Below are 23775 nucleotides of genomic sequence, written 5' to 3'. Positions count from 1 at the left end.
TGACCATAATGCAGTAAGATTAGATCTCAATTACAGGAGAAAAACTATTAAAAATTCCAACATATGGAGGCTGAATAACATGCTTCTGAATAACCAACAAATCACAGAGGAAATCGAAAGAGAAATCAAAATATGCATAGAAATGAGTGAAAATGAAAACACAACAACTCAAAACCTGTGGGACACTATAAAAGCAGTGCTAAGGGGAAAGTTCATAGCAATACAGGCATACCTCAAGAAACAAGAAAAAAGTCAAATAAATAACCTTACACCTGAAGCAACTAGAAAAGGAAGAAATGGAGAACCCCAGGGTTAGTAGAAGGAAAGAAATCTTAAAAATTAGGTCAGAAATAAATGCAAAAGAAACAAAAGAGACCATAGCAAAACTCAACAAAGCCAAAAGCTGGTTCTTTGAAAGGATAAATAAAATTTTGACAAACCACTAGCCAGACTCATCAAGAAACAAAGGGAGAAAAATCAAATCAATAAAATTAGAAATGAAAATGGAGAGATCACAACAAACAACACAAAAATACAAAGGATCATAAGAGACTATTATCAGCAATTATAGCCAATAAAATGGACAACGTGGAAGAAATGGACAAATTCTTAGAAAAGCACACTTTCCAAAACTGAACCAGGACGAAATAGAAAATCTTAACAGACACATCACAAGCACGGAAATTGAAACTGTAATCAGAAATCTTCCAGCAAACAAAAGCCCAGGTCCAGATGGCTTCACAGCTGAATTCTACCAAAAATTAGGAGAAGAGCTAACACTTATCCTACTCAAACTCTTCCACAAAATTGCAGAGGAAGGTAAACTTCCAAACTCATTCTATGAGGCCACCATCACCCTAATACCAAAACCTGACAAAGATGCCACAAAAAAAGAAAACTACAGGCCAATATCACTGATGAACATAGATGCAAAAATCCTTAACAAAATTCTAGCAATCAGAATCCAACCACACTTTAAAAATACCATACACCATGACCAAGTGGGCTTTATCCCAGGGATGCAAGGATTCTTCAATATCCGCAAATCAATCAATGTAATTCACCACATTAACAAATTGAAAAATAAAAGCCATATGATTACCTCAATAGATGCAGAGAAAGCCTTTGACAAAATTCAACATCCATTTATGATAAAAACTCTCCAAAAAGCAGGAATAGAAGGAACATACCTCAACATAATAAAAGCTATATATGACAAAACCACAGCAAACATTATCCTCAATGGTGAAAAATTGAAAGCATTCCCCCTAAAGTCAGGAACAAGACAAGGGGGCCCACTTTCACCACTACTATTCAACATAGTTCTGGAAGTTTTGGCTGCAGCAATCAGAGCAGAAAAAGAAATAAAAGGAATCCAGATTGGAAAAGAAGAATTAAAACTCTCACTGTTTGCAGATGACATGATCCTCTACATAGAAAACCCTAAAGACTCCACCAGAAAATTACTAGAGCTAATCAATGAATATAGTAAAGTTGCAGGATATAAAATCAACACACAGAAATCCCTTGCATTCCTATACACTAATAATGAGAAAGTAGAAAAAAAAAATAAGGAAACAATTTCATTCACCATTGCAACGAAAAGAATAAAATACTTAGGAATGCTGCTGCTGCTGCTAAGTCGCTTCAGGCATGTCCGACTCTGTGTGACCCCATAGATGGCAGCCCACCAGGTTCCCCCATCCCTGGGATTCTCCAGGCAAGAACATTGGAGTGGATTGCCATTTCCTTCTCCAATGCATGAAAGTGACAGGTGAAAGTGAAGTCGCTCAGTCGTGTCCAACTCTTCGAGACCCCATGGACTGCAGCCTACCAGGCTCCTCCGTCCATGGGATTTTCCAGGCAAGAGTACTGGAGTGGGGTGCCATTGCCTTCTCCAATACTTAGGAATATATCTACCTAAAGAAACTAAATCATGGGGTCGCAAAGAGTCAGACACAACTGAGCGACTGAACTGAACTGAACTGAAAGAAACTAAAGACCTATATATAGAAAACTATAAAACACTGGTGAAAGAAATCAAAGAGGACATTAATAGATGGAGAAATATACCATGTTCATGGATCAGAAGAATCAATATAGTGAAAATGAGTATACTACCCAAAGCAATCTACAGATTCAATGCAATTCCTATCAAGCTACCAGCAGTATTTTTCACAGAGCTAGAACAAATAATTTCATAATTTGTATGGAAATGAAAAAAAACTCAAATAGCCAAAGCAATTTTGAGAAGGAAGACTGGAACTGGAGAAATCAACCTGCCTGACTTCAGGCTATACTTCAAAGCCACAGTCATCAAGACAGTATGGTACTGGCACAAAGACAGAAATATAGATCAGTGGAACAAAATAGAAAGCCCAGAGATAAATCCACACACCTATGGACAACTTATCTTCGACAAAGGAGGCAAGAGAATACAATGGATTAAAGACAATCTCTTTAACAAGTGGTGCTAGGAAAACTGGTCAACCACTTGTAAAAGAATGACACTAGAACACTTTCTAACACCATACACAAAAATAAACTCAAAATGGATTAAAGGTCTAAATGTAAGACCAGAAACTATAAAACTCCTAGAGGAGAACAGAGGCAAAACACTCTCCGACATAAATCACAGCAGGATCCTCTATGACCCACCTCCCAGGATATTGGAAATAAAAGCAAAAATAAACAAATGGGATCTAATTAAAATTAAAAGCTTCTGCACAACAAAGGAAACTATAAGCAAGGTAAAAAGACAGCCTTCGGAATGGGAGAAAATAATAGCAAATGAAGCAACTGACAAACAACTAATCTCAAAAATATACAAGCAAAAAAAAAAAAAAAATACAAGCAACTCCTGCAGCTCAATTCCAGAAAAGTAAACGACCCAATCAAAAAATGGGCCAAAGAACTAAACAGACATTTCTCCAAAGAAGATATACAGATGGCTAATAAACACATGAAAAGATGCTCAACATCACTCATTATCAGAGAAATGCAAATCAAGACCACAATGAGGTACCATTTCACACTGGTCAGAATGGCTGCGATCCAAAAGTCTACAAGCAATAAATGCTGGAGAGGGTGTGGAGAAAAGGGAACCCTCTTACACTGTTGGTGGGAATGCAAACTAGTACAGCCACTATGGAGAACAGTGTGGAGACTCCTTAAAAAACTGGAAATAGAACTGCCTTATGACCCAGCAATCCCACTGCTGGGCATACATGCTTAGGAAACCAGAATTGAAAGAGACACATGTACCCCAATGTTCATCGCAGCATTGTTTATAACAGCCAGGACATGGAAGCAACCTAGATGTCCATCAGCAGATGAATGGATAAGAAAGCTGTTGTACATATACACAATGGAGTATTACTCAGCCGTAAAAAAGAATACATTTGAATTAGTTCTAATGAGGTGGATGAAACTGGAGCCAATTATACAGAGTGAAGCAAGCCAGAAAACACCAGTACAGCATACTAACACATATATATGGAATTTAAAAAAAGAAGAAAAAAAGAAGAGGTTATTATTTTTTTTAATTTTATTGAAGTCTACTTGATTTAAAATATTGTGTTAATTTCTGTTGTAGAGCCAAGTGAAAAGTCATACATATATATATTCTTTTTCATATTCTTTTCTATTATGGTTTATCACAGGATGTTGAATATAGTGCTGTGCTATACAGCAGGATCTTGTTGCTTGTCCATCCTGTTATACTGGTTTGCATCTGCTAATCACAAGCTCCCAGTCCTTCCCTCCCCTACCCCCTCTTCTAAGAGGTTTTGAAATGCCATCCTTCCTTGAATTAGGAGTTTGGGATTAGCAGATGCAAACTATTACGTAGAGAATATGGATAAACAAGGTCTAGCTGTAGAACACAGGAAACTGTGATGAACCACAATGAAAAAGAATAAGTAAATAAATAACTGAATCATTTTGCTGTATGGCAGAAATTAACACTGCATTGTAAAGCAACTGTACTTCAACAAAATAAGTTTAAAAGATAAAATAAATGCCATCCTCCCTAAGAAAAGATTGCCTTTTCAATATCATAGTTGGTACATACAAAAGCTATGTTATTAAGGAGGAGTTATGGTTTTATCTGTGAAGCCATGACCCCACCCAACCCCTAAAAACTTCAAATGTCATCATGTGAAAATGAGTAAATAGTGTTAACTGTATAATCACAACTCCATGTAACATCATGAGTGAATCTCAGCATAATGTTGTTTTGTGTTTTTGTTTCTAAAAGGAAGTAGGCTCTGGAAGTCTACAGTGTATGACACCTTTTTTGGGAAAGCTCATGACCATCAGCTGTTCCTCACCCAGTCTAGGGGCAGAAGTCATGGAGCCTTTCAAAAATCTGATGAAGGAATCAGCCTTCTTCAAAGGAAAAAAACACACAGGCACAAGCAACATATCTCACAGGGTTTCAGGAGGTTCATGACTTGCATTAAGTCTCACTCTAAATCTGCCATGTAAACAACTCAATAATGAACATTTCTATAGTAGAAATTTTATTTCCATTCATAAAATATATCACTAAATAGCTGAAAAAGTTACATATTATTTTAAAACAGATTTAAAAAATCATATTAGCTTTTCCTTAGCAAAATGCTTTTGTCTTCTGTATTTACAAGAGTATACTATACTTCAGGTAGACAATTTTCACTCAAGCCAGCCTGGGAAGGCCTTTGGATGAAGGTAGATGCTTCAGTAACGTTACAGCTCTTCTTGCCTTGTGCAAAGGATGACTGGATTTTACAAAAGTCCCTTTGGAAACAAGAGTAAATACAGAGAGCTTCTAGAGAAAAGTCCAGCAAAGCAGCAGTTGAGAATATATTTTCACTTAGTGATGAAATTAATCTTATTTTGGTAATCTATACAACCTATTTAAGGTAGGCAGGGGGGATGAGGTCCTTAAGACTAAATCGTTTCTCTAGGAATCTTCAGTGTGAACCTGAGGAGAGGGTAGCCCCAAGTCCACCTCTCTGCTGTAAGGTCGCCTGTTTTGGTAAACAGAAGGACGCTCTGAAACACGGCCATCCATGTTCTGATACATCTGTGTGTGGGAAAGAGATGGACACACATCACCACCTAATGACTAAGACTGCCGAGTCACATGCCTACATTGCAAATTGTTACTTGCTTTTATTACATGTAGATCATAGAGGATAGTCTACATATTAATGGACAAAGCAAATGTGGTCCTTTTATTAAGGGAGAAATCAAGTCATAGTCAAATATTTTATTTCATTATTGCTTCTTCTCTTAGATATAGAATCTCAGTCTAGAAATGCTAAAGCCGTGCAGAAAAACCATAAAAGAGAAAGGCCATTTGTATAAAGAATGGATAAACAACAAGGTCCTACCTGTACAGAACAGGGCACTATATTCAATATCTACGATTAAGCCAAAATGGAAAAGAAAATGAAGAAGAATGCATATATATGTATATCTCAATCACCTTGCTGTACAGCAGAAATTAACCCAGTGTTGTAAATCAGCTATATTTCAAATAAAATAAATTTTTTTAAAAAAGAGAAAGTCCCCCAAAGAGATCTGTTCTTTATACAATAAATACAGAGAACAGATTTCTTGGTTTTCACTTGGGAGTTTAGTGACTTTAAAATTTTTGTTCAAATGAAAACAGCTCCACTTTTTTGTCTCACTGTAACGTTAATACACATTCAGATAGATAAACTAAGCAATCGTTGGTCAGTCGCTAAGTTGTGTCCGACTCTTTGTGAACCCATGGACTGCAGCACACCAGGCTTCCCTGTCCTTCATTATCTCCAGGAGTTTGCTTAGACTCATGTCCATTGAGTCGGTGATGCTATCTAACCATCTCATCCTTTGCCACCTCTTACCCCTTTCTCGTTTTGCCTTCTAAGCGATATAGACAGATACATGGGCGAAAAAAAAGCTGAAATCACCATTACAGTAGATAGCTGTTCAAACACAATTTTGTCTCAGGAGGCTCGGACAGCAGATTCTGTTGTAGATCCTTGTTAAAAATTACTGATATGTCCTTCCTATGTTACATGTATTACATCTTTTCACTATTTACTACACATGGGCACTTCTCATCTTTTTAATGGCAGCCTAGGGTTTCACAGTACTCATGTACCATAGTTAAGCTTTTGATGAACTGGTCATAGCTGACCAACTGAAAAGTGCACACATGACCTTGTCTGTCTTTGGGCTAAATTGTTGTTTAGTTGCTAAGTTGTGTCTGACTCTTTTGCGACCCCATGGACTATAGCCCGCCAGGCTCCTCTGTTCATAGGATTTCCCAGGCAACAATACTGCAGTGGGTTGCCATTTCCTGCTCTAGGTGATCTTCCCAATTCAGGGCTGGGACCTGTGTCTCCTGCATTGGCAGGCAGATTCTTTACCACTGAGCCACCTGAGAAGCCCAGGCTCCCAGAACTCCAGGCCTGTGCTCTTTATTACCTGATTGAGTTGTACAGTTATTCCATGTGAAGGCTTGCTGTCGAGTTAGGAGAGCTCAGTGCCGTTTAGAGACAGGGATTACATTCTATTTTCTGGTCTCGTCCTCTGCACTGGTCACATAAAAGCACTTAACTTCTTAATCAATTGATCGAAATTTTCAGGAAAAGCCTTTTTAAATATTTTCCCCTTAAAATACTTGTCCACAAGCATATCTAACCACATATAACTTTTAAGGAGTGATCAAGACCAATTGTGATGAGGAAGGCAGCTTGGTAACTAAATTTAGTGCTTAGCAAATCAGCCATGAGAGTTCTGAGTGGTGGAGTTCTTTCCTTCCTAAGGATGTTTTATGAAATACTGTACTGCTACCTACCGCTTCTTCTGCATCTGCCAGCTGACACCCTAAAAATGAAGTCAGGTTAGGGAAGGATGGTCGTTTCCTGGAGTCAAAAGCCCAGCAGGATTGCATTATAAAGTATCTGCAAAGACAACAGAACAGGAGCAAGACAGGAAATCTTGGGTGACTTTCCACTTAACAAAGCACCATTTACTACTGCTGAGCGACTTATTTATGGCGTGTTTGTCCTGAGGCAAGTACTGTCCTAGACTTAGAACTCATATCAGAAAGGACAAATTAGATGATGCCTTTGGACAAATACAGTGTGGATCAGAATTCAGAAGGGTCCCTCAGGTAAAAACTGAAACCGAGAAAAAGGTTCAGTTGTGTTCAGAAATTCCTGAAACCAAAAGGAAGAATTTCTTTTTCTTTTTTTAAAGGAACCATGGGAACTTCATGCTACGGAGTTTTACTTTTTTTCTCATGCGCTGGGAACTAGACAGACTGTACATTTCTGATTCCAGCCACTTTTCAATCCAAGCTGTACTTACATTTCTTCTGTGGCATAAAATGGCTGGTCCATCTTGAACCCACTCTGGATGAGTTTGTAGAAGTTAGCATCAGCCGGAATCCCGGGGTAAGGATTGACACCTGGAAAAACAGGGGAGCATATGACCACCCGCTCACCCTTCATTTCTTTATCATTTATTCAATCAGCAAACACACGGATCCTTGCTTCCTAGACCAGCACTGCGAGGTGCTGGGCTCCTAGCAGAAGCCATGTTCCTACTTGAGAGCAGGTTATAGGACAGACAGACACCAGCGATAAACATAAAGGGGCTTAGGCTGCAACAGAAGACTGGGGGTGCTCTGGGAAGGGGCATTTTCCTCCACCATTTGAAATAGGAGCTGGGGAGGGGGTGCAGAGGGCACAGAATGCAAAAGCCCAGGGAACTGCGAGTCTTACCAAGCGAGAATATTTCCCAGAGTAATATTCCGTATGACCAGACATCGCTTTTAATTGTGTAGATGCCCTCAAACAAGCTTTCAGGAGCCATCCACTTCACAGGCAGACGGGCCTGCATAAAACCCAAGCAGAGGTCGATGGTGAATTTTCCACGAATAAACATCCCTTCTTTCCTCCAGTTAGTGAGATGATCACCTTTGTTTTCTCCCAAGAGTTAGTCACTCTGGCCTGTCTGACTCTTTGCAACCCCATGGACTGTAGCCCGCCAGGCTCCTCTGTCCATGGGACTCTCCAGGCAAGAATGCTGGAATGGGTTTTGCCATGCCTGCCTCCAGGGGATCTTCCTGACCCAGGGATCCAACCTACATCTCCAGCATTGCAGGCGATTCTTTACCATCTGAGCCACCAGGGAAGTCCATTCTCTCCCTAAGGGCACTCTTACTGCCTCCCTGAGAAAATCTTATTTCCCAAGGGGACGTTTCTCACTGTCAAATTAATACTGTAACACATTAGCCTTAGACAAACAAACTTTTTATTTCTTTAAAACTCAAGCTTGCATTTGGGGTTGGTAAGTTTCCAGTAGACTTTCCCTCCCCGTCCCCACCTCCCTCCCCTCCCCCTCCCCCCAGTGAGGAGCAGCCAGTCACTTCCTCATAGGTAAGTGGATGCTGGTGAATTAGTGGAATATTTTGTCAAAGCATTTCTTGGAAGAACTTTAGTGGAAATCTCATCCACAGGAATGCGGTGAGGTAGCACACGACATGGCTCCCAGAAATGACACCAGGTGGCGTCTGTGGCTTCAGTCATTCCCAGTAGCTTGAAAGCAGAGTTTCAAATGCGTGTAGCCTCAGATTAGAATCAAGACACAGGGACAGATAGGTTCCTGGGGCTGAGAGTTTTGAAGTGTTCTCTGTTTCATGGATTGAGAACCCTTCACCAAGCACGTTTAATCTGCCAAGTAAAATCAAAGCTCAAGAAAGAAACCCTGTTTTAAATCCTTTTCAAAAGGATGAGCTGGGAGAATCAAGCTGGCCAGTCTGGTTCTTTTGATTCATTAAAGGAATTAATTGTGGTTCCAAATGGAATTGGCTTTCCTGCTTAAGAAACCACCAGCTAGGAGGGTGACGACTTCAAAGCCATTAGTTCATCCTATTTATGACTGCAGGTACAATAAGGCAGGCACAGATCCAAACTCAGCTGAGTGTCTGATTCTAGTGGGAACACAGTTTAATTTGATTTGTAACCTTTATTGTATGTTTACCCTCCACAGACCCTTTCTTCCCTGTTGGTTTTGTTAGTTTATTCCCACAGTGCTACGAGGTAAATGAGTAATCCTCATGGGAAACACTGAATCACTGTGGTTGTGCATAGACTGTGGCTTAGACCATTCACGACCTAACCTGTGCGCTGTGCAATATTCAGCAAGTGACGTTTCTGTGCCCGTCTCCTCAACCACAAAAGGGTACTTTGAGGACTGAGTCAATACCTGGAATACTTAGCGTAGCACTTAGCACCCGGTAACCACAATACCAGCATTCATTGTCATTATTCTTACTTCAAGAGTAGGGACAATAAAGCAGATAGAAATCATAAAAATGAATAGCTAGAAAGAAGAGGAGCTGAAATCCAGGTATTGTAATTCTTAAAAACCATATTCGTTCAGCTATACGCAATTTCATCATCTTTTAGGAGTACTTTTAGTTCTCTTATAAGTAATATACCTGTCCTCAGTTTTTTAACAGCAGATTCAGTAATGTTTTGGTTTCCCAGGTGAGTCTGTGGTAAAGAACCTGCCTGCAGGAGAATTGAACCGCCTGAGGGCTCAGTCCCTGTGTTGGGAAGATCCCCTGGAAGAGGAAATGGGAACCCTTTCCAGCATCCTTGCCTAGAAAATCCCACGGACAAAAGAGCCTGGTGGGCCTCAGTTCACGGGGGTCACAAATCAGACACCAGTGAGCACACAAACGCAAACATCAGTGATGGCTTAGGTGTCCTTGCATAACAGTAACAGGATGACAAATATTCGGCAACTAACATTTGATTTAAATACTGTTCCTTTTTAAAATGTACAATGTACATTTAATGTTTAATTTATATGTATTGTAAATGCTGTCTTGTGATGATTACCTATTCTCATGATCGAAAGTATAACACAATTGTCACTTTATAGCTAAAGGAAATAAAATGAGTACAAGTAACAAGATTTTTTTTTTTTAAGTGTGGACTGCACTCTAAGGCCCTAATTGATAGGTGTGATGCCATTTTGTTCAACTTTTGTTACAGATGAGATAGTCCCTGATGCTGCAGAAAAAACTCTTCGAAGCATAAGGAAGTAGACTGCTGGGAGGAAGTTTTCTGAAGTTATCATAAATCACAAATGCACCACTGTGAGTGCAGATATTTAGATTAGCAATGACAAAACCAAATGTAGAGCACAGGAAACTATACTTGTGATAAACCATGATGGAAAAGAATATGAAAAAGAATGTATATACACATATATATATGCATAACTGAGTCACTCTGCTGTACAGTAACACAACATTCTAATTCTACTATATTTCAATAGAGTACAGCAAAGTAGTTCAGTTATGCATATACATATGTGTATATATACATTCTTTTTCATATTCTTTTCCATCATAATTCAATGAAAAAGAATAAAATTATATTAAGTAAAATAAAACTCCCCCCCAAACAGGATAATACTACATAAGAAAGAGGAATCTCACATTTCCCCTGATGACGTAGTTGGAATCACTCATAATATCCCGAGCCAGCCCAAAATCAGCGATCTTCGCCACTTTCCCGTGGGTCACCAGGACATTCCTGGCTGCCAGGTCTCTGTGAAGACACTAGAAAGAACGAGACGGGAGTGTGTTTTACCGGGTTGTATGTTTTCACAGAGGACAATCTTTCCTATCATTTCAAGTTCAGTAGGACTTACAGAGGGCTTCCCTGATGGCTCAGATGGTAAAGAATCTGCCTGCAATGCAAGAGCTGCGGGAGACGTGGGTTCGATCCCCGGGTTGGGAAGATACTTTGGAGGAGGAAATGGCAACCCACTCCAGTGTTCTTGCCTGGAGAATCCCAGGGACGGGGGAGCCTGGTGGGCTGCTGTCTATGCGGTCCGCACAGAGTCGGACACAACTGATGCAGCTGAGCCCACAGGAGTCACAGATGATGGAAGGGCAGATCATAGAGGCATCTTATCTTTACTGAGTCCTGAGCAATCATCACAATGGGTAACACAGTGTTTGCACAAGTCAGCTGTTGCGGCTGCAGCCACTGGTGCTCCTTGGGGAACATTCCCAGAGGCCAAGGGGCCAGGTGCTGAGAAAGCAGGTCAAGCAAACCAGGTGCACGTCTGGCTGTAAATGAGACACAGCAGCCCGGCCTCTGCTGGGCTCCAAAAGGGGTGCAGGAGCTTCTGGCAGAGACAAGCATGTTTCTCCTGACTGGAATGGAAAATAGCTTTGACAATAAAATGGCACAATATACTTTTAAAAATTCGGGAAAAATACTAGAAGTTTGGAAAGGCTGACTGAAGTGGAATGAGAAGCAGCCCTGGGCTTCCCTGGTGGCTCAATGGTAAAGAATCTGCCTGCCAGGATTTTCCTGGTTGTCCAGTGGCAAAACTCCACGCTCCCAATGGAGGGGACCCATGTTCGATCCGTGGTCAGGGAACTAGATCCCACATGCTGCAACTAAATATCTTGCACGCTGCATCAAAGATGCCGCTTATCACAACCAAGACCTGGCACACCCAAATAAGTAAAAAAAAAAAAAAAAAAAAGAATCCACCTGCCAATGCAGGGGACACAGGTTCAATCCCTGATCTGGGAGCAACTAAGCCCCAGTGTCACAACTATTGAGCCTGTACTCTACAGCCTGGGAGCCACAACTACTAAAAAATTATTTTTTTTTCTCCAAAATATTACAAAATAAAATCTCTGCCAGCCCCAGCATGAATTCTGTTCAGAAAATCTTTTCTGCACGGCCTCTCCATCCTTGGGTCTGACATGCCTGTTTCTCCCCTGGGTTCCCAGAACTTAGCTGAACATAGTATTTATCTAGTCTAGTAGCATCTCTGCTTTCTTTTTCTCTCCATCAGAGATAAGACCTGCCTCTGTATCTTGGCACCTGTCATGGTGCCTGGCACCGGTCAGCAGGCAATGCAGGATGGATTCATGCAGCCGTGGAGGAAACCAAGGGGCAGCCAGAGAAGTAGGGAGGAAACAAAGGGAAGAGAGTGACTCAGAGGGACCTGCCTAGAGGGAAAACAGGGGAGAGAGTTCCAAAAAAGCAGATATGCTGCAAACATTCTTATTAAAACAAGCCCCGGGGGGTAAAAGGCAGTGCCACTTGATCTCCAATTGTGAGTAGTTTGAATATTTACCTAACAACAGGCAACCAGGTCCCACAACAGGTCCAGCAACCGGGCTGGACCATCTAGGGAGATGCCATCAGCGTGTGTAAAGAAACTGGTGAAAGCGCTATTGCAGATGCAGGCGTGAGAGAGGGACTCAGCAGCACGCTGTGAAGACAGGAGAGGAATATGTCCCGGGATGAGGGGTAGGGAAGGATTAGGAGACAGCGATTCTTTTAACTATAGAGCAGGGATGCCCAACGTTGGAAAAGCAAAGCAGGGACATCAACATATATTGATTGGGTTGGCCAAAAAGTCTATTTGGATTTTTCCTTTACGTCCTATGGAAAAAACCCGAACGAACTTTTGGGCCAACCCAATACTTTCAACATCCACAAAAGAAAAAAAAAAAACCTTAGGATTCTAATTGGGGTTAACTAGAATTAATCTGGAAAGAACTGACTTTTAAACATAGAATCTCTCCTCTATGAACAAAACAGAGCTCATTATTCAGGTCTCCCTTTTTGCCCTTTAACCGAGTTTCACACATTTCTTCATGTAGATCTTACATGTTTCTTGTTTATTTCAACCTGTTCCATAGTTTGGTTGTTCTTGTGAATAGAAATTTTTCCTGTCCTTCAAAGCTACTGATTTATTCCGGGTTCATCTTTTTCTTAAACCTGGGATATAGTCGACGTAATACATTATATTAGAGACAGCACATTTTTAAAATTTTCATTTATTTATTAATGAAATTTTTTGGCCACTCCACCTGGCATGTGGGATTCGTTTCCTGACCAGGGATCGAACCTGAATCCCCTGTGGTGGAAATGTGGAGTCTTAACCACTGGACCACCAGGGAAGTCCCTGAGACAGTACATTATTAAAGAAAGAAAGAAAAAAGTTGAAATTATTCTCTTCAAATTCAGGGAGAAAAGCGGCGAGTGCAAAGGGGCACGGAGGAAAGGGAGGGAGAGACTAGGAGACACAAAAGGAAAAGGTAATGGGGAAGGAAGAAGTTGGGGGAATAAAGAGAAAGTAAGACGGTAAGCACAGGAGAGCAAGTAGCCAGAGAAGTGGCTTGCAGGTCGGCTTCCAGGCAGCAGACATTTGACGTGTCAGAGAAAGGGCAGGGCTGAAAGACTACTATGGAAAGAATGCAAAATTAGGGTAGAGTCCCTGGAATGAGGATGCTCTGAGGTGTCTATGTAGCAGCCCCAGTGGATTAGCAGGCTCTCATAGCAGACACAGGTGGCCAGGAACAAGGCCCCCAGGATCTGAACCTCCACTCATCCCCTGGGTCAAACGCAGGACACAGGCTGAACAACCTGCAGTGACTATCTTGGCCACGACTATACGTGGCATTGAGGTGGGATTCCTGAGGACCTCCTGTCTGGAAGTTTCAGGGACTTTGGGCAGCCTGAGAGGCTTGGGATAGCCATCATGGAATAAGGGATCCCAGACCTTTATACTATAATTAGCCAAGAGCCCCAGTAACATATTAGGTGACTTCAACAGTGAACAGGAGGGAAAGACAGACTTGAAGGGTTGCAAGTTAAAATAAACAAGAAAAAAAAAAAAAAAACCCAACCAGCACCTCTTCTTCCAAATTATCTTTTTGTTGTTGTTGTGAGTTTTGCCTTTAAAAAGGAGCTTACCGACTTAAATTCCAGAAATTCCATTCCTTTGGCCACTTGATATGCAAAGCAAAGGAGATCTTCAAAGGTCAGTACATTCAGGTCTTCTTCTTCCTCCAGCCTTTTTTGGTTTTCGTATTCAATTTCATCTGTAAAATAGAACTGGTCCTCATTTTTGCCAAAATGCAAAGAAGCTGCCTTATGGAAGGGGGGAAGGGCACAATAGGGGGAGGGGATTTAAAAGTACAAACTATTATGTATAAAATAAGCTACAAGAATAAATTGCACAACACAAGAAATATAGCTGATACTATATAATGAATATAAATGGAGAAGAACCTTTAAAAATTGTGAAGCACCATATTGTACATCTGTACAATATATATTGTAACTTATATAATATTGTACATCAGCCATACTTCAAAAAAAAAGTTACTTTATAAATCTCTGTGAGCACCTCATGTACAAATGCAGCTGTTACATCATCTTTCTGGTGGCACCAGGGTTAACCTATTTATGCAGAGTACTGTGAAGCCTAGGAGGCTTCCCAGGCAGCTCAGTGGTGAAGAATCCTCCTGCCAATACAGGAGACATCGGTTTGATCCCCACTTTTTGGCTGAATGACTTTGAACAGCTGAGCCACAATTTTCTCATGTGTAAAAGGAGGCTAATCAAACTTTCCTCATTGGACTCTTAGAAGGATTGACTGGAAGAACATTAAATGCACAAACAGTTCATAAAATGTAGTAGATAATTGGTCTTTCTTTTCCCAACGTGGCAAAAATACCTAGTGCAAAAGAAAAGCATCTGGGACTTCCAGATCCCCTGAAAGATGAAGTGGCAACCATTCCAGTATTCTTGGCAGGATAATTCTGTGGACAGAAGAGCCTGAGGGGCTAGAGTCCATGGGGTTGCAGAGAGTCCGACACGACTGAGCATGCTCGCATCCGCATACACGCAGCCTAGGCAGAGTCACCTAAACAGTCTCTTTGATTAGAGGAGTGAATTCTCCAGCTCTTGGGTGATGAATCAGAGGTCTCAGATGCTCTTCTCTCTCTCTCTCTCTCTCTCTTTTTTTTTTTTTTTTTTTGCGGCACCACATGGCTTGGGGGATCTTAGTTCTCCGACCAGGGATTAAACTCAGGCCCCCTGCACTGGAAGCACAAAGTCTTAACCTCTGGACCGCCAGGGAAGTCTCAGATGCCCTTCTTTTGTGCTAGGTAGTTTTGCCACGTTGGGAAAAGAATGACCAATTATCTACCACATATTATGAACTGTTTGTGCATTTAATGTTCTTCTAGTCAATCCTGCTAAGAGTCCAATGAGGAAAGTTTGATTAGCCCCCTTTTACAAGTGAGAAAACCGTGGCTCAGCTGTTCAAAGTCGTCCAGCCAGAAAGTGGGGGAACCCGGGGGTTAACCTGACTTCCATCTGACTCCAGAACTCATCCTTGCTTCCACTTACTAGGAAATAAGTGGCTCTAATTAATTTATGACTTTTAAAAAGAATAACCTGACTGATCAAATAAACCAGCCCTTCATGTTTATCAGCTGAAACATTGACATGAAATTCATAATACATACATTGATGGTTTTTCAATACCTTTAGGGCAAATATGCATTAATGAAGTCTATAGATGATATTAGCAAAGAAAAGCATGCTTTTGCATTTATGCACCTTTAAAAAATATAATAGTAAACACAGAACTTTTGCATCTGTTTCTATTTGGAAGCGCTATTTAGAATAAAATATTACCTTCAGACTGAAATGAATTCCCATTGAACCCTGAGATAGGATCTGAGTCCGGGTGTATTTGAACTTCTCTTGAACCCGGCATACTATTTAAAAAAAAGAAAAGTTATACCGTTATTTATGTTCTTCTGAGTAGAGATTTTATTTTAAAATATACAATTCATCAAAGAAATGAATTCCAATTACAAATGGGGTTTTAAATTAAAAGCATAGCATCAACATGTCCTTTTCTTGTGTGTGGACATTAAAAACATCTGCGTAATTGAGCTTGTCCATCAAACTAGGTTAAGAGTGATTCCCATTCTCTGTTTGGAATCTTCTGGTTCAAAGAGGACCTCACTCAGTTCTTCCCACAAGCCTACAAGCTGGGTGTCAAAGTCACATTTCATAAAAGAGAAATTAGGCTGGATGAGATAAATACGATTTGCTGAAATAACGAAGCTAATAAGGAGTGTGACTTTCTCTATAAAAGTCCGTGTCATGCAAATCTTCTATAGAAAACTTCCAGTGTTTTATCATCGTTTTTTTTTTTTTCCCCAGGTTGGCCTTTGTAAAGCTCATTTCCTTTCCCTGTGAAATTAACAAGTAGTAACACTGAGAATCTCTGTTATGTATAACATAGAACCCTTCACTGAGGAATTCTGTACGCATGATATACAATGATTCCATTTTTCCAGCATAAGAGTTTACCCTAATTACAATGTCCATATCTTTACAAAATGGCTTAATGATTTCAGACCACAAATATTCCAAAAGTAATTGCTTCATGTTTTTAATACCCAGTGACTGGAATGAATCGAAGGTGCTGAGTTGACCAACACAGTTGTCACTAACCAAAGACTGTTGGTCACAGGACACAGATGACATCACAGAATTCTCTTGGTCTAAGAATATGAACTGAGAAATGAGCACAGAAGGGAATATTGTTGTGAATCATTAAGGGCAGCTGCACAAAGACATGCCTGGGGTCTCCATGGGGTCCCCAGCTTCAGGATGTTAGTCTGTCTCAGCGCTAGAAGGCCAGAGGCATGTGCAGAAACATACATGCCAAGAAAACAAGGAATCTCAAATGCACCCTCCATACATCCCCCCACAAAGTTAAAAGTCTTTAACAAATCCACCTCTAGAAAAAGGGACAGCTTTCATGCAGGAGGGAAATAGAAATGCACTAGAGATTGAGGACCATTCTATCAGAGCACCTGTGAATTCACTCTGAGAAGGGTGTTATTGAGCTACAACGTTCAAGTAATCAGCAAGAAATGTCTAAGGATGAGGATGAGCGTTCTGCCAAACCTACAGCCTGTGGGGACCACGAACCACTCAGGAGCCCACGGATGGCAGAGCACAGAGATGAACGTCACCCCGACTTTATTTTGCTCCCATCGTTATGCCAATCAATCCATCCTAATTTTTCAAAATCCATTTTATGACTTTAGAGCTCTTTTGTGCAATACTCCTAGGACCTGCACTACTTTCTAGGAATATAACAGGGGCTTTGGGAAAGGCGCTCTTTCTTCCTACCAATATCCATATGTCAACCAGGAGGCCTGACAGATTGAATTACACACCTTTCCTAAAACTGAATATATGTCCAGGATGTGATTAGGGGCAAGTGGGCTGAAATCACTGGTTCAGCTACAGGGCCTGTACTGTAGGACAGGGGAAACCTCATTGTTCAAATCAGCAGGGAAACTATGGCAAACATAAATGACCTTCCTAGGTCTTAAAACACACAGACCATGCTGTGCTGGACAGTGGCCCTTAGAAACTGGCTGGTGGGGTGCATTTAACCATCATACTTTGTCTGTTCTGTAATGTATTATTATAAGTCTCTTACCTGGAATTAGGGTGTGATTGGAAAGTGGGATAAAAACTGAAATTATGTTCCTTGAAAATCTCCGTCCACGTCCTGTGAAATTTTTCTCTTTTACTTCTTAGATAGTTGAGAAGGTCGCCGTAGCAACAGTATTCAAAAATCAAGTAAATTGGTCCTGAAATAGTGATGGTTTTAATTCCAGGTATACAGACACCGAATAGTTTTTTCAGACATCTGTGTAGCAGAAACCCCACTCTAAGAACTTGGTGGGGAGAGGAGGGAGGACAATTCTCTCTGAACCTATCTCATCTTGGACTTTAAAGTCAATTTCTTGGGTTTTGTCCAGACTCTTAGGAAAGCTGTCTCTTCTTGCCTTCCACTTTGGCTCAGCCAATAACCACTGGCCCCCAGGACTCTCCAGTTTACAGTGGATAATAATATGCTGCCTGCACTGGGACCACTTGGTAAATATATGCTGATATGTGGTTTGACTAAGGAGGGAGAAATATATCCCCAGTCACCTCTTAAAGGGCTTCCGACGTGCTGCTAGTGGTAAAGAATCTGCCTGCTAATGCAGGAGACAGCAAGAGATGTGGGTTTGATCCCTGGGTCAGGAAGATCCTCTGGAGGATGGCACAGCAACCCACTCCAGTATTCTTGCCTGGAGATCCCATGGACAGAGGAGCCTGGTGAGCTGCACTGCAAGGGGCTGCAAAGAGTCAGACCTGACTAAAGCGACTTAGCATGCACGCACCTCTTAAATCCATTTTCTCCTTATTTCTGGCTGCTAATCCCAAAGGAGTGATGCTTGGGCACAGGGTTTGGGCACTTCCGGGCAGAAGGGAGAGAATCAGAGCATGGGCTCCACTGAATTCTCAAAGAATAGAGTTTGAAGGCCCTCCATGACTGCACCTTATTTAAGCAGCCCAGTAGGGGCAGTGGCCAAGCTCTGCAGCCAGGGAGAAGCACCTCCTGGGCAGGTAGAGAGAGACACACAAAATGTGCTTGCGACATTGTTATTATTATTTTTTTTAACTTTTTTGCCATGTCATGCCACGAGGCTTGCAGAGTCTTAGTTCCCTGACCAGGAATTGAACCCTGGACACAGCAGTGAAAATGCCACGTCCTAACCACTGGTGGCGGTGGTGGTTCAGTGCCTAAGTCATGTCCGATTCTTTGTGACCCCATGGACTGTAGCCTGCCAGGCTTCTCTGTCCATGAGATTCTCCAGGCAGGAATACTACAGTGGGTTGCCATTTCCTGTTCCAGGGGATCTTCTTGACCGAGGGATAGAACCCGTGTCTCCTCCACTGCAGGCGGATTCTTTACCCAGGGAAGCCCCCTAATCACGGGATAGCCAGGGAACTCCTTTTAAGTAAGTTAGACTTCAATGACATTGCCCAGTGAAGACTGGCGTTGTCTACACTGATGCATCTAACCCTGAAGCACTGTATGTCTAATCCCACTCGGGTTTGGGGGCCCACACTGTGACTGCGAAAAGGAGAGAAACAGGACAATAAACACCATCTTTGTCTCCAGGCTAAAATGTTTTCTTCTAGGTGACCTGAGTGGGAACCGGTTACCTGACAGGGTGCACGCCCCCAGGAGATTCACGATATTCTCGTGGCTGCCCAGGTGGGTCATCATTTTGAGTTCAGACATGAGCGCCTCTCTCTCCGAGCTGTCTGCTTTCTCTGTCAATGGCAGGGCATCACAGATGAAAAATGGAAGTAAAATAGGTATTTTAGATTATTTGATAAATTAAAATCTTCCTCTGTTCAGAGATTTGCATAAGTTTTAAAATATATTCAATCATGCATACATTTTGAATAGTAATACACTATGTTTTAAGGCAGAATTTCAAAGATTGCAGCATGAAAGTTGAATTAAATAATGTGCTTTTTCTATTGAACTTTTCTCTACCTGCAACATAAAAACCTTTAGACTTGACCCTTAAACAAGAAAAGAAAAAAAATAATAACACATGACTTTCCTCCACAGTAGAAGTTAATGAATATGCTGAAGGGAGAAGCATGCTTTTCTTTTTTTTGACTCTTGGTTTGTTGAAGTCATAGAGTGACAAGATGGGCATGTTAGTGAGGGTTCCAGCCTGTGATCCTGAGATCTAGAACCTTAAATCTGTCAGGAATCCAGCGGTCAGGAGGTCACGCATGCTGCCTGAGTGTTCGGTTGCTAAGCTGGCTCTGACTGTTTCTGACCCTACGGACTGTGTAGCCCTCCAGGTTACTCTGTCCATGGGATTTTCCAGCCAAGGACACTGGAGCAGGTTGCTATTTCCTTTCTTGGGGTTTTTCCCCACCCAGGGATTGAATCCACCAACCCACATTGCCTGCATTGGCAGGCAGATTCTTTACCGCTGAGCCACCTGGGAAGCCTGGTGAGAAGGTCCGAGAGGACCAATTCTCACCGACCAAGTTCTCAAGAAACTCCTTACTTGATAATGAGGACCATCACTGCTGACTAGGCTAGAATGTATCTACTACTTCCCCTGGAGTAAGGCTAGATAGTTTAGCAAATTTTACTTGGCATCTGGCTTAGAAATGTGGCATGGAGGTACTTATTGGTGAATTTAAAGATCTCCTGTCATTGAGGCCAATGTGCCCAGGTAGTCAGGACACCTGCCGCTGCTGGGAGGGTGCTGGAGCCCTTGAGGCCAGGGCAGGGTCTCAGGATCTTGCCCACCAGGCACCCACCCCTCCGTTTCTTTACATTCAATGGAGATTTGATTGGCTATTTCTAGGTGTCATTGTTTCATCCTGGAAGATGCTAACCTTTATGCAGCCTTCTAGAGATCCAATGCATCTACTTTGACTTGTGTAAGCTCTCAGAAGCATCCGGATTTCCAACCTCTTGGCCTAGGAGTGACATCCTTCTCTGAGCACATCAGGACCCACTCTGCATCCCATCTCCCACTGACTCACATTGTACAAGGATTCGTGCCTTTCAGGTGTCCATGTCCTATTCCTCATGACTCAAAGAACATACTTTACAACGACCCTAACTTTTTCAAAGTACTTTCATATACCACTACCTGACTTTCATTCATTCATTCAACAAGTATTTATTGAATGCCTACTAGGCAATGTGTCAGGACTTGGGGGAATAAATAGTAGAAACACACAGCCCCTGTCTTCCTGGAGCTCAGAGCCTCCTTGAAAGGGGAGACAAGTAAATGAATTACAACATAGTGTCGTAAATGCCACATGGCACAAGCGACTGTATTTATGAATCAGAAGCAGACTCACAGACGTAAAGAACAGACTTGTGGTTGCCAAGGAGGAGGGGCATGGGGCAGAGGTGGACTGGGAGTTTGAGGTTAGCAGATGCAAATTATTATCTACGGGATGGATAAGCAACAAGGTCCTACTGTATAGCAGAGGGAACTAAATTCAATATCCTGCGATAAACCATCACGGAAAAGAATATAAAAAATAATGTATACATATGTATAACTGAATCACTTTGCTGTATAGCAGAAACTAATAAAACACTATAAATCAAGTATACTTCAATAAAAATAAAAAATAAATGCCACGTGGAAAATGAATGTAGCATGCTGTCCCACACAAGAGGGACACCTAACTCAGACTTGGGGAGGGTGGGAAAGGGATACTAAATGTTTATGCTGAGACCTGAGGGAAAATAGGAGTTAACCAAGTGAACTCAGAGTGGGAAGGATGAGAAAGAAGTCCTGAAGTCACTGGATGGGCCAAGATCAAGAAAGAGGACCACATGGAAGCAACCTAAATGCCCATCAACAGAGGAATGGATAAAGATCAGGTACAATGGAATATTATAAAAAGGCATGAGACAGTGTCATTTGCAGAGACATGGACAGCTCTAGAGACAGTCAAACAGTGAAGTAAGTCACAAAGAGAAAAAAAATATCATATAATATCACTTATCTGTGAAACCTAGAAAAACAGTACAGGTGAATTTATTTGCAAAGCACACACAGAGAACAAGCTTATAGATACCAAGGGGTGTCGGAGTAGGATGAACTGAGAGATTGGGATTGAAATATACATACTGTTGATACTGTGTATAAAATAGATAACTAATGAGAACCTACTGTAGAGCACAGGGAACTTGACATAATGCTCTGTGGTGACCTAAATGGGAAGGAAATCTAAAAAAGAGGAAATATACGTATATATATAACTGACTCACTTTGCTGTACAGGAGAAACTAATACAGCATTGCAAAGCAACTATGTGTGTGTGTGCGCTCAGTTGTATCTGACTCTTTTGCAACCTCATGGACTATAGCCCACCAGCTCCTTCTGTCCATGAAATTCTCCAGGTAAGAATACTGGAGCAGGTTGCCACTTCCTACTCCAGGGTATCTTCCCGACTCAGGGATCAAACCCACGTCTCTTGCGTCTCCTGCATTGGCAGATGGATTTTTTTACCCCTGGGAAACCCCAAAGTAACTATACTCCAGTGAAATTTAAAAAAAGAAAAAGAAAGAGATAGAGGACAGCATTCAAAATATACAGATCTGCCCTTATGAGGCTTGCAGACTACTGGGGCAGCTAACACACTAGCTAAATAAATAAACAGCCACGTAATTATAGTTGTGATCAATTTTATGGGGGGTGGGGAAAGCCCACAGGGAGCTGAGCTACAGCATCTAGCAAGGAACTTGAGCTCATCTGGGGTGTGAGAGATGGCTTCCCAGAGGAAGTGGTATCTGAGCTGAGATCTACAGGAGCAGGCAGTGATGCCGTGAAAGGGGAAGGGGAAGGATGGATGTGCAAAGGCCCTGAGGTGGGAAGAACATGGCACTCCAGAGGAACTGAGAGCTGCAAGGGCAGAGGCGAGCTGCAGCCACATCGTGCTGGGCTGTGTGGACTGCGCAAGATGAAAGCAACTGGGAAGATTAAGCAGTAAAATTATGTGATCAGTTCTGCATATCAGAAGTATCACCTGGGCTTCAGAATCCAGAAGGAGGTAAGAGTGCATATAGAGTAGCTTCTTGGAAGGCTGGTGCATCCATTCAGAAGAGACAGGCAGTAACAGAGGTTAAGAGAAAAGAGGATGGACTCAAGAGGCACCTGCAGGAAGCCTGATAGGAATAGTTACAATGAGGATAGTTTCTAGGATGAGTCAGTCCTAGGTTCCTGGTTGGCCCAATTTGGGTGGTCTGTGGCCAGTCACTGGTACTTATAACCAATCGATGAGAGAGGGCCCAAGGGCCAGGGTTGGAAGAGTCCACTTTGGATAGGCTGTCTTTGAGGGACTCTGGAGACATTCAGGCATGTGGACATAACCTGAAGCTTAGCAGGGAGATGCAATCGTGAGAACCACTGGTACACGGGATGAGGTCATGGGCGAGGTGAGACAGCCCTTGAGGGTGAGGAGTGGAAAGGAAAGTGGGACCCGGAGCAAGCCTTCAGGAACTCCACGTGAGAGATGGATGAGAAGATGAGGGAGCAGCCAAGGACAGGGCAGCAGTCAGAGGGTGGGAGGAAACCGGAAGAATACGGCGCCACGGAAACTGAAGGAAGAGAGCACATAAAGGTGGAGGGAACCGTCGATCGCGCCAACTTGTGCTGAAAATGCAAGTTATGTGAGGACAGAAAAATGCCCATTAGACTTAGTTCACGGTGGGGCAGTGGAGGGTGGCGGTCATGATCACTTAGAGCCAGCTGGGGGCGCTCTTGCTAAGTGAATGATGCTCACGGAGGATGTTGGGGAGGGAGGGGTAAGAAACGAGTGGGGATACAGAAAGCACCGATTCCCTCTTCTACCCAGAGTTCATGTCACCAAGTAAGACACACAGCTGCCTGTAGCAATGGTAACCGCAAAGCAGAGAAACACCTAAGCAGACAGAGGAGAGGAAGAGGAGGTGGACTTGAGTTTTACATTCATGACGTAGTGGACACCAACCCCAACACACTCCCTTTTAAGCTTTGAAGCCGGGCAAGCCGTACCCATAACCATGATGGAAAAGAGGAGGCGGCAGGCGGCACCTCCCCTCTCGGCGCGTCTCTGTACCTTTCAGCATCTTGACTGCGACCTGGATGGAGACCCCTGTCTTACTAATTCCGTAGGCGGTCGCATTCATCACTTTTCCAAAAGCACCCGACCCCAGGACCTTCCCTGCAAGACACGTGTGAGTGAGTGAGCATTCGCTGAGGATTTTCCCACAGGAAGGAAACAGGCGAAACATCCGATTCTTACCAAATTCCAAGTTTTCTCTCGGAAACTCCCATTTGAGATCATACTCATATTCTCTGAAGTCAACGTAGAAGTACTCGTTATCCAGAGAGCCGCTCACCTGCACCATCTGCAGCTGGCTTTCGTAACGAAATTGCTTCCAAGAGGAAATAATGAGTCAGTCAGCCACAGGGCATTCTTCAGATATGGGACACAGTGACGGCTTTTTTTTTTTTTTTTTTAACCTTTGGTT

At 42.2% G+C, this 23775-nt stretch overlaps 1 protein-coding gene across 1 annotated transcript in view; it reads right to left on the bottom strand.

Annotated features, from left to right (window-relative positions):
* Window positions 1-4500: 4500 nt before the first annotated feature.
* FLT3 (fms related receptor tyrosine kinase 3) overlaps window positions 4501-23775 on the bottom strand; it is a 67462-nt gene continuing 48187 nt past the window's right edge. The window contains exons 14-24 of the mRNA XM_042254857.2: window positions 23547-23679; window positions 23361-23465; window positions 18924-19034; window positions 17362-17515; window positions 15528-15610; window positions 13794-13921; window positions 10499-10621; window positions 7767-7878; window positions 7351-7450; window positions 6836-6941; window positions 4501-5068 (exon numbers count right to left, since the gene is read on the bottom strand). Coding sequence (XP_042110791.1) covers window positions 4946-5068; window positions 6836-6941; window positions 7351-7450; window positions 7767-7878; window positions 10499-10621; window positions 13794-13921; window positions 15528-15610; window positions 17362-17515; window positions 18924-19034; window positions 23361-23465; window positions 23547-23679 — 1278 coding nt within the window. The 3' untranslated portion in view covers window positions 4501-4945. The remainder of the gene's footprint in view (window positions 5069-6835; window positions 6942-7350; window positions 7451-7766; window positions 7879-10498; window positions 10622-13793; window positions 13922-15527; window positions 15611-17361; window positions 17516-18923; window positions 19035-23360; window positions 23466-23546; window positions 23680-23775) is intronic.

Source organism: Ovis aries, chromosome 10 (genome assembly GCF_016772045.2).
Source record: "Ovis aries strain OAR_USU_Benz2616 breed Rambouillet chromosome 10, ARS-UI_Ramb_v3.0, whole genome shotgun sequence".
Taxonomy (NCBI): Eukaryota; Metazoa; Chordata; class Mammalia; order Artiodactyla; family Bovidae; genus Ovis; species Ovis aries.
This window is presented reverse-complemented; position numbering and strand designations above follow the sequence as displayed.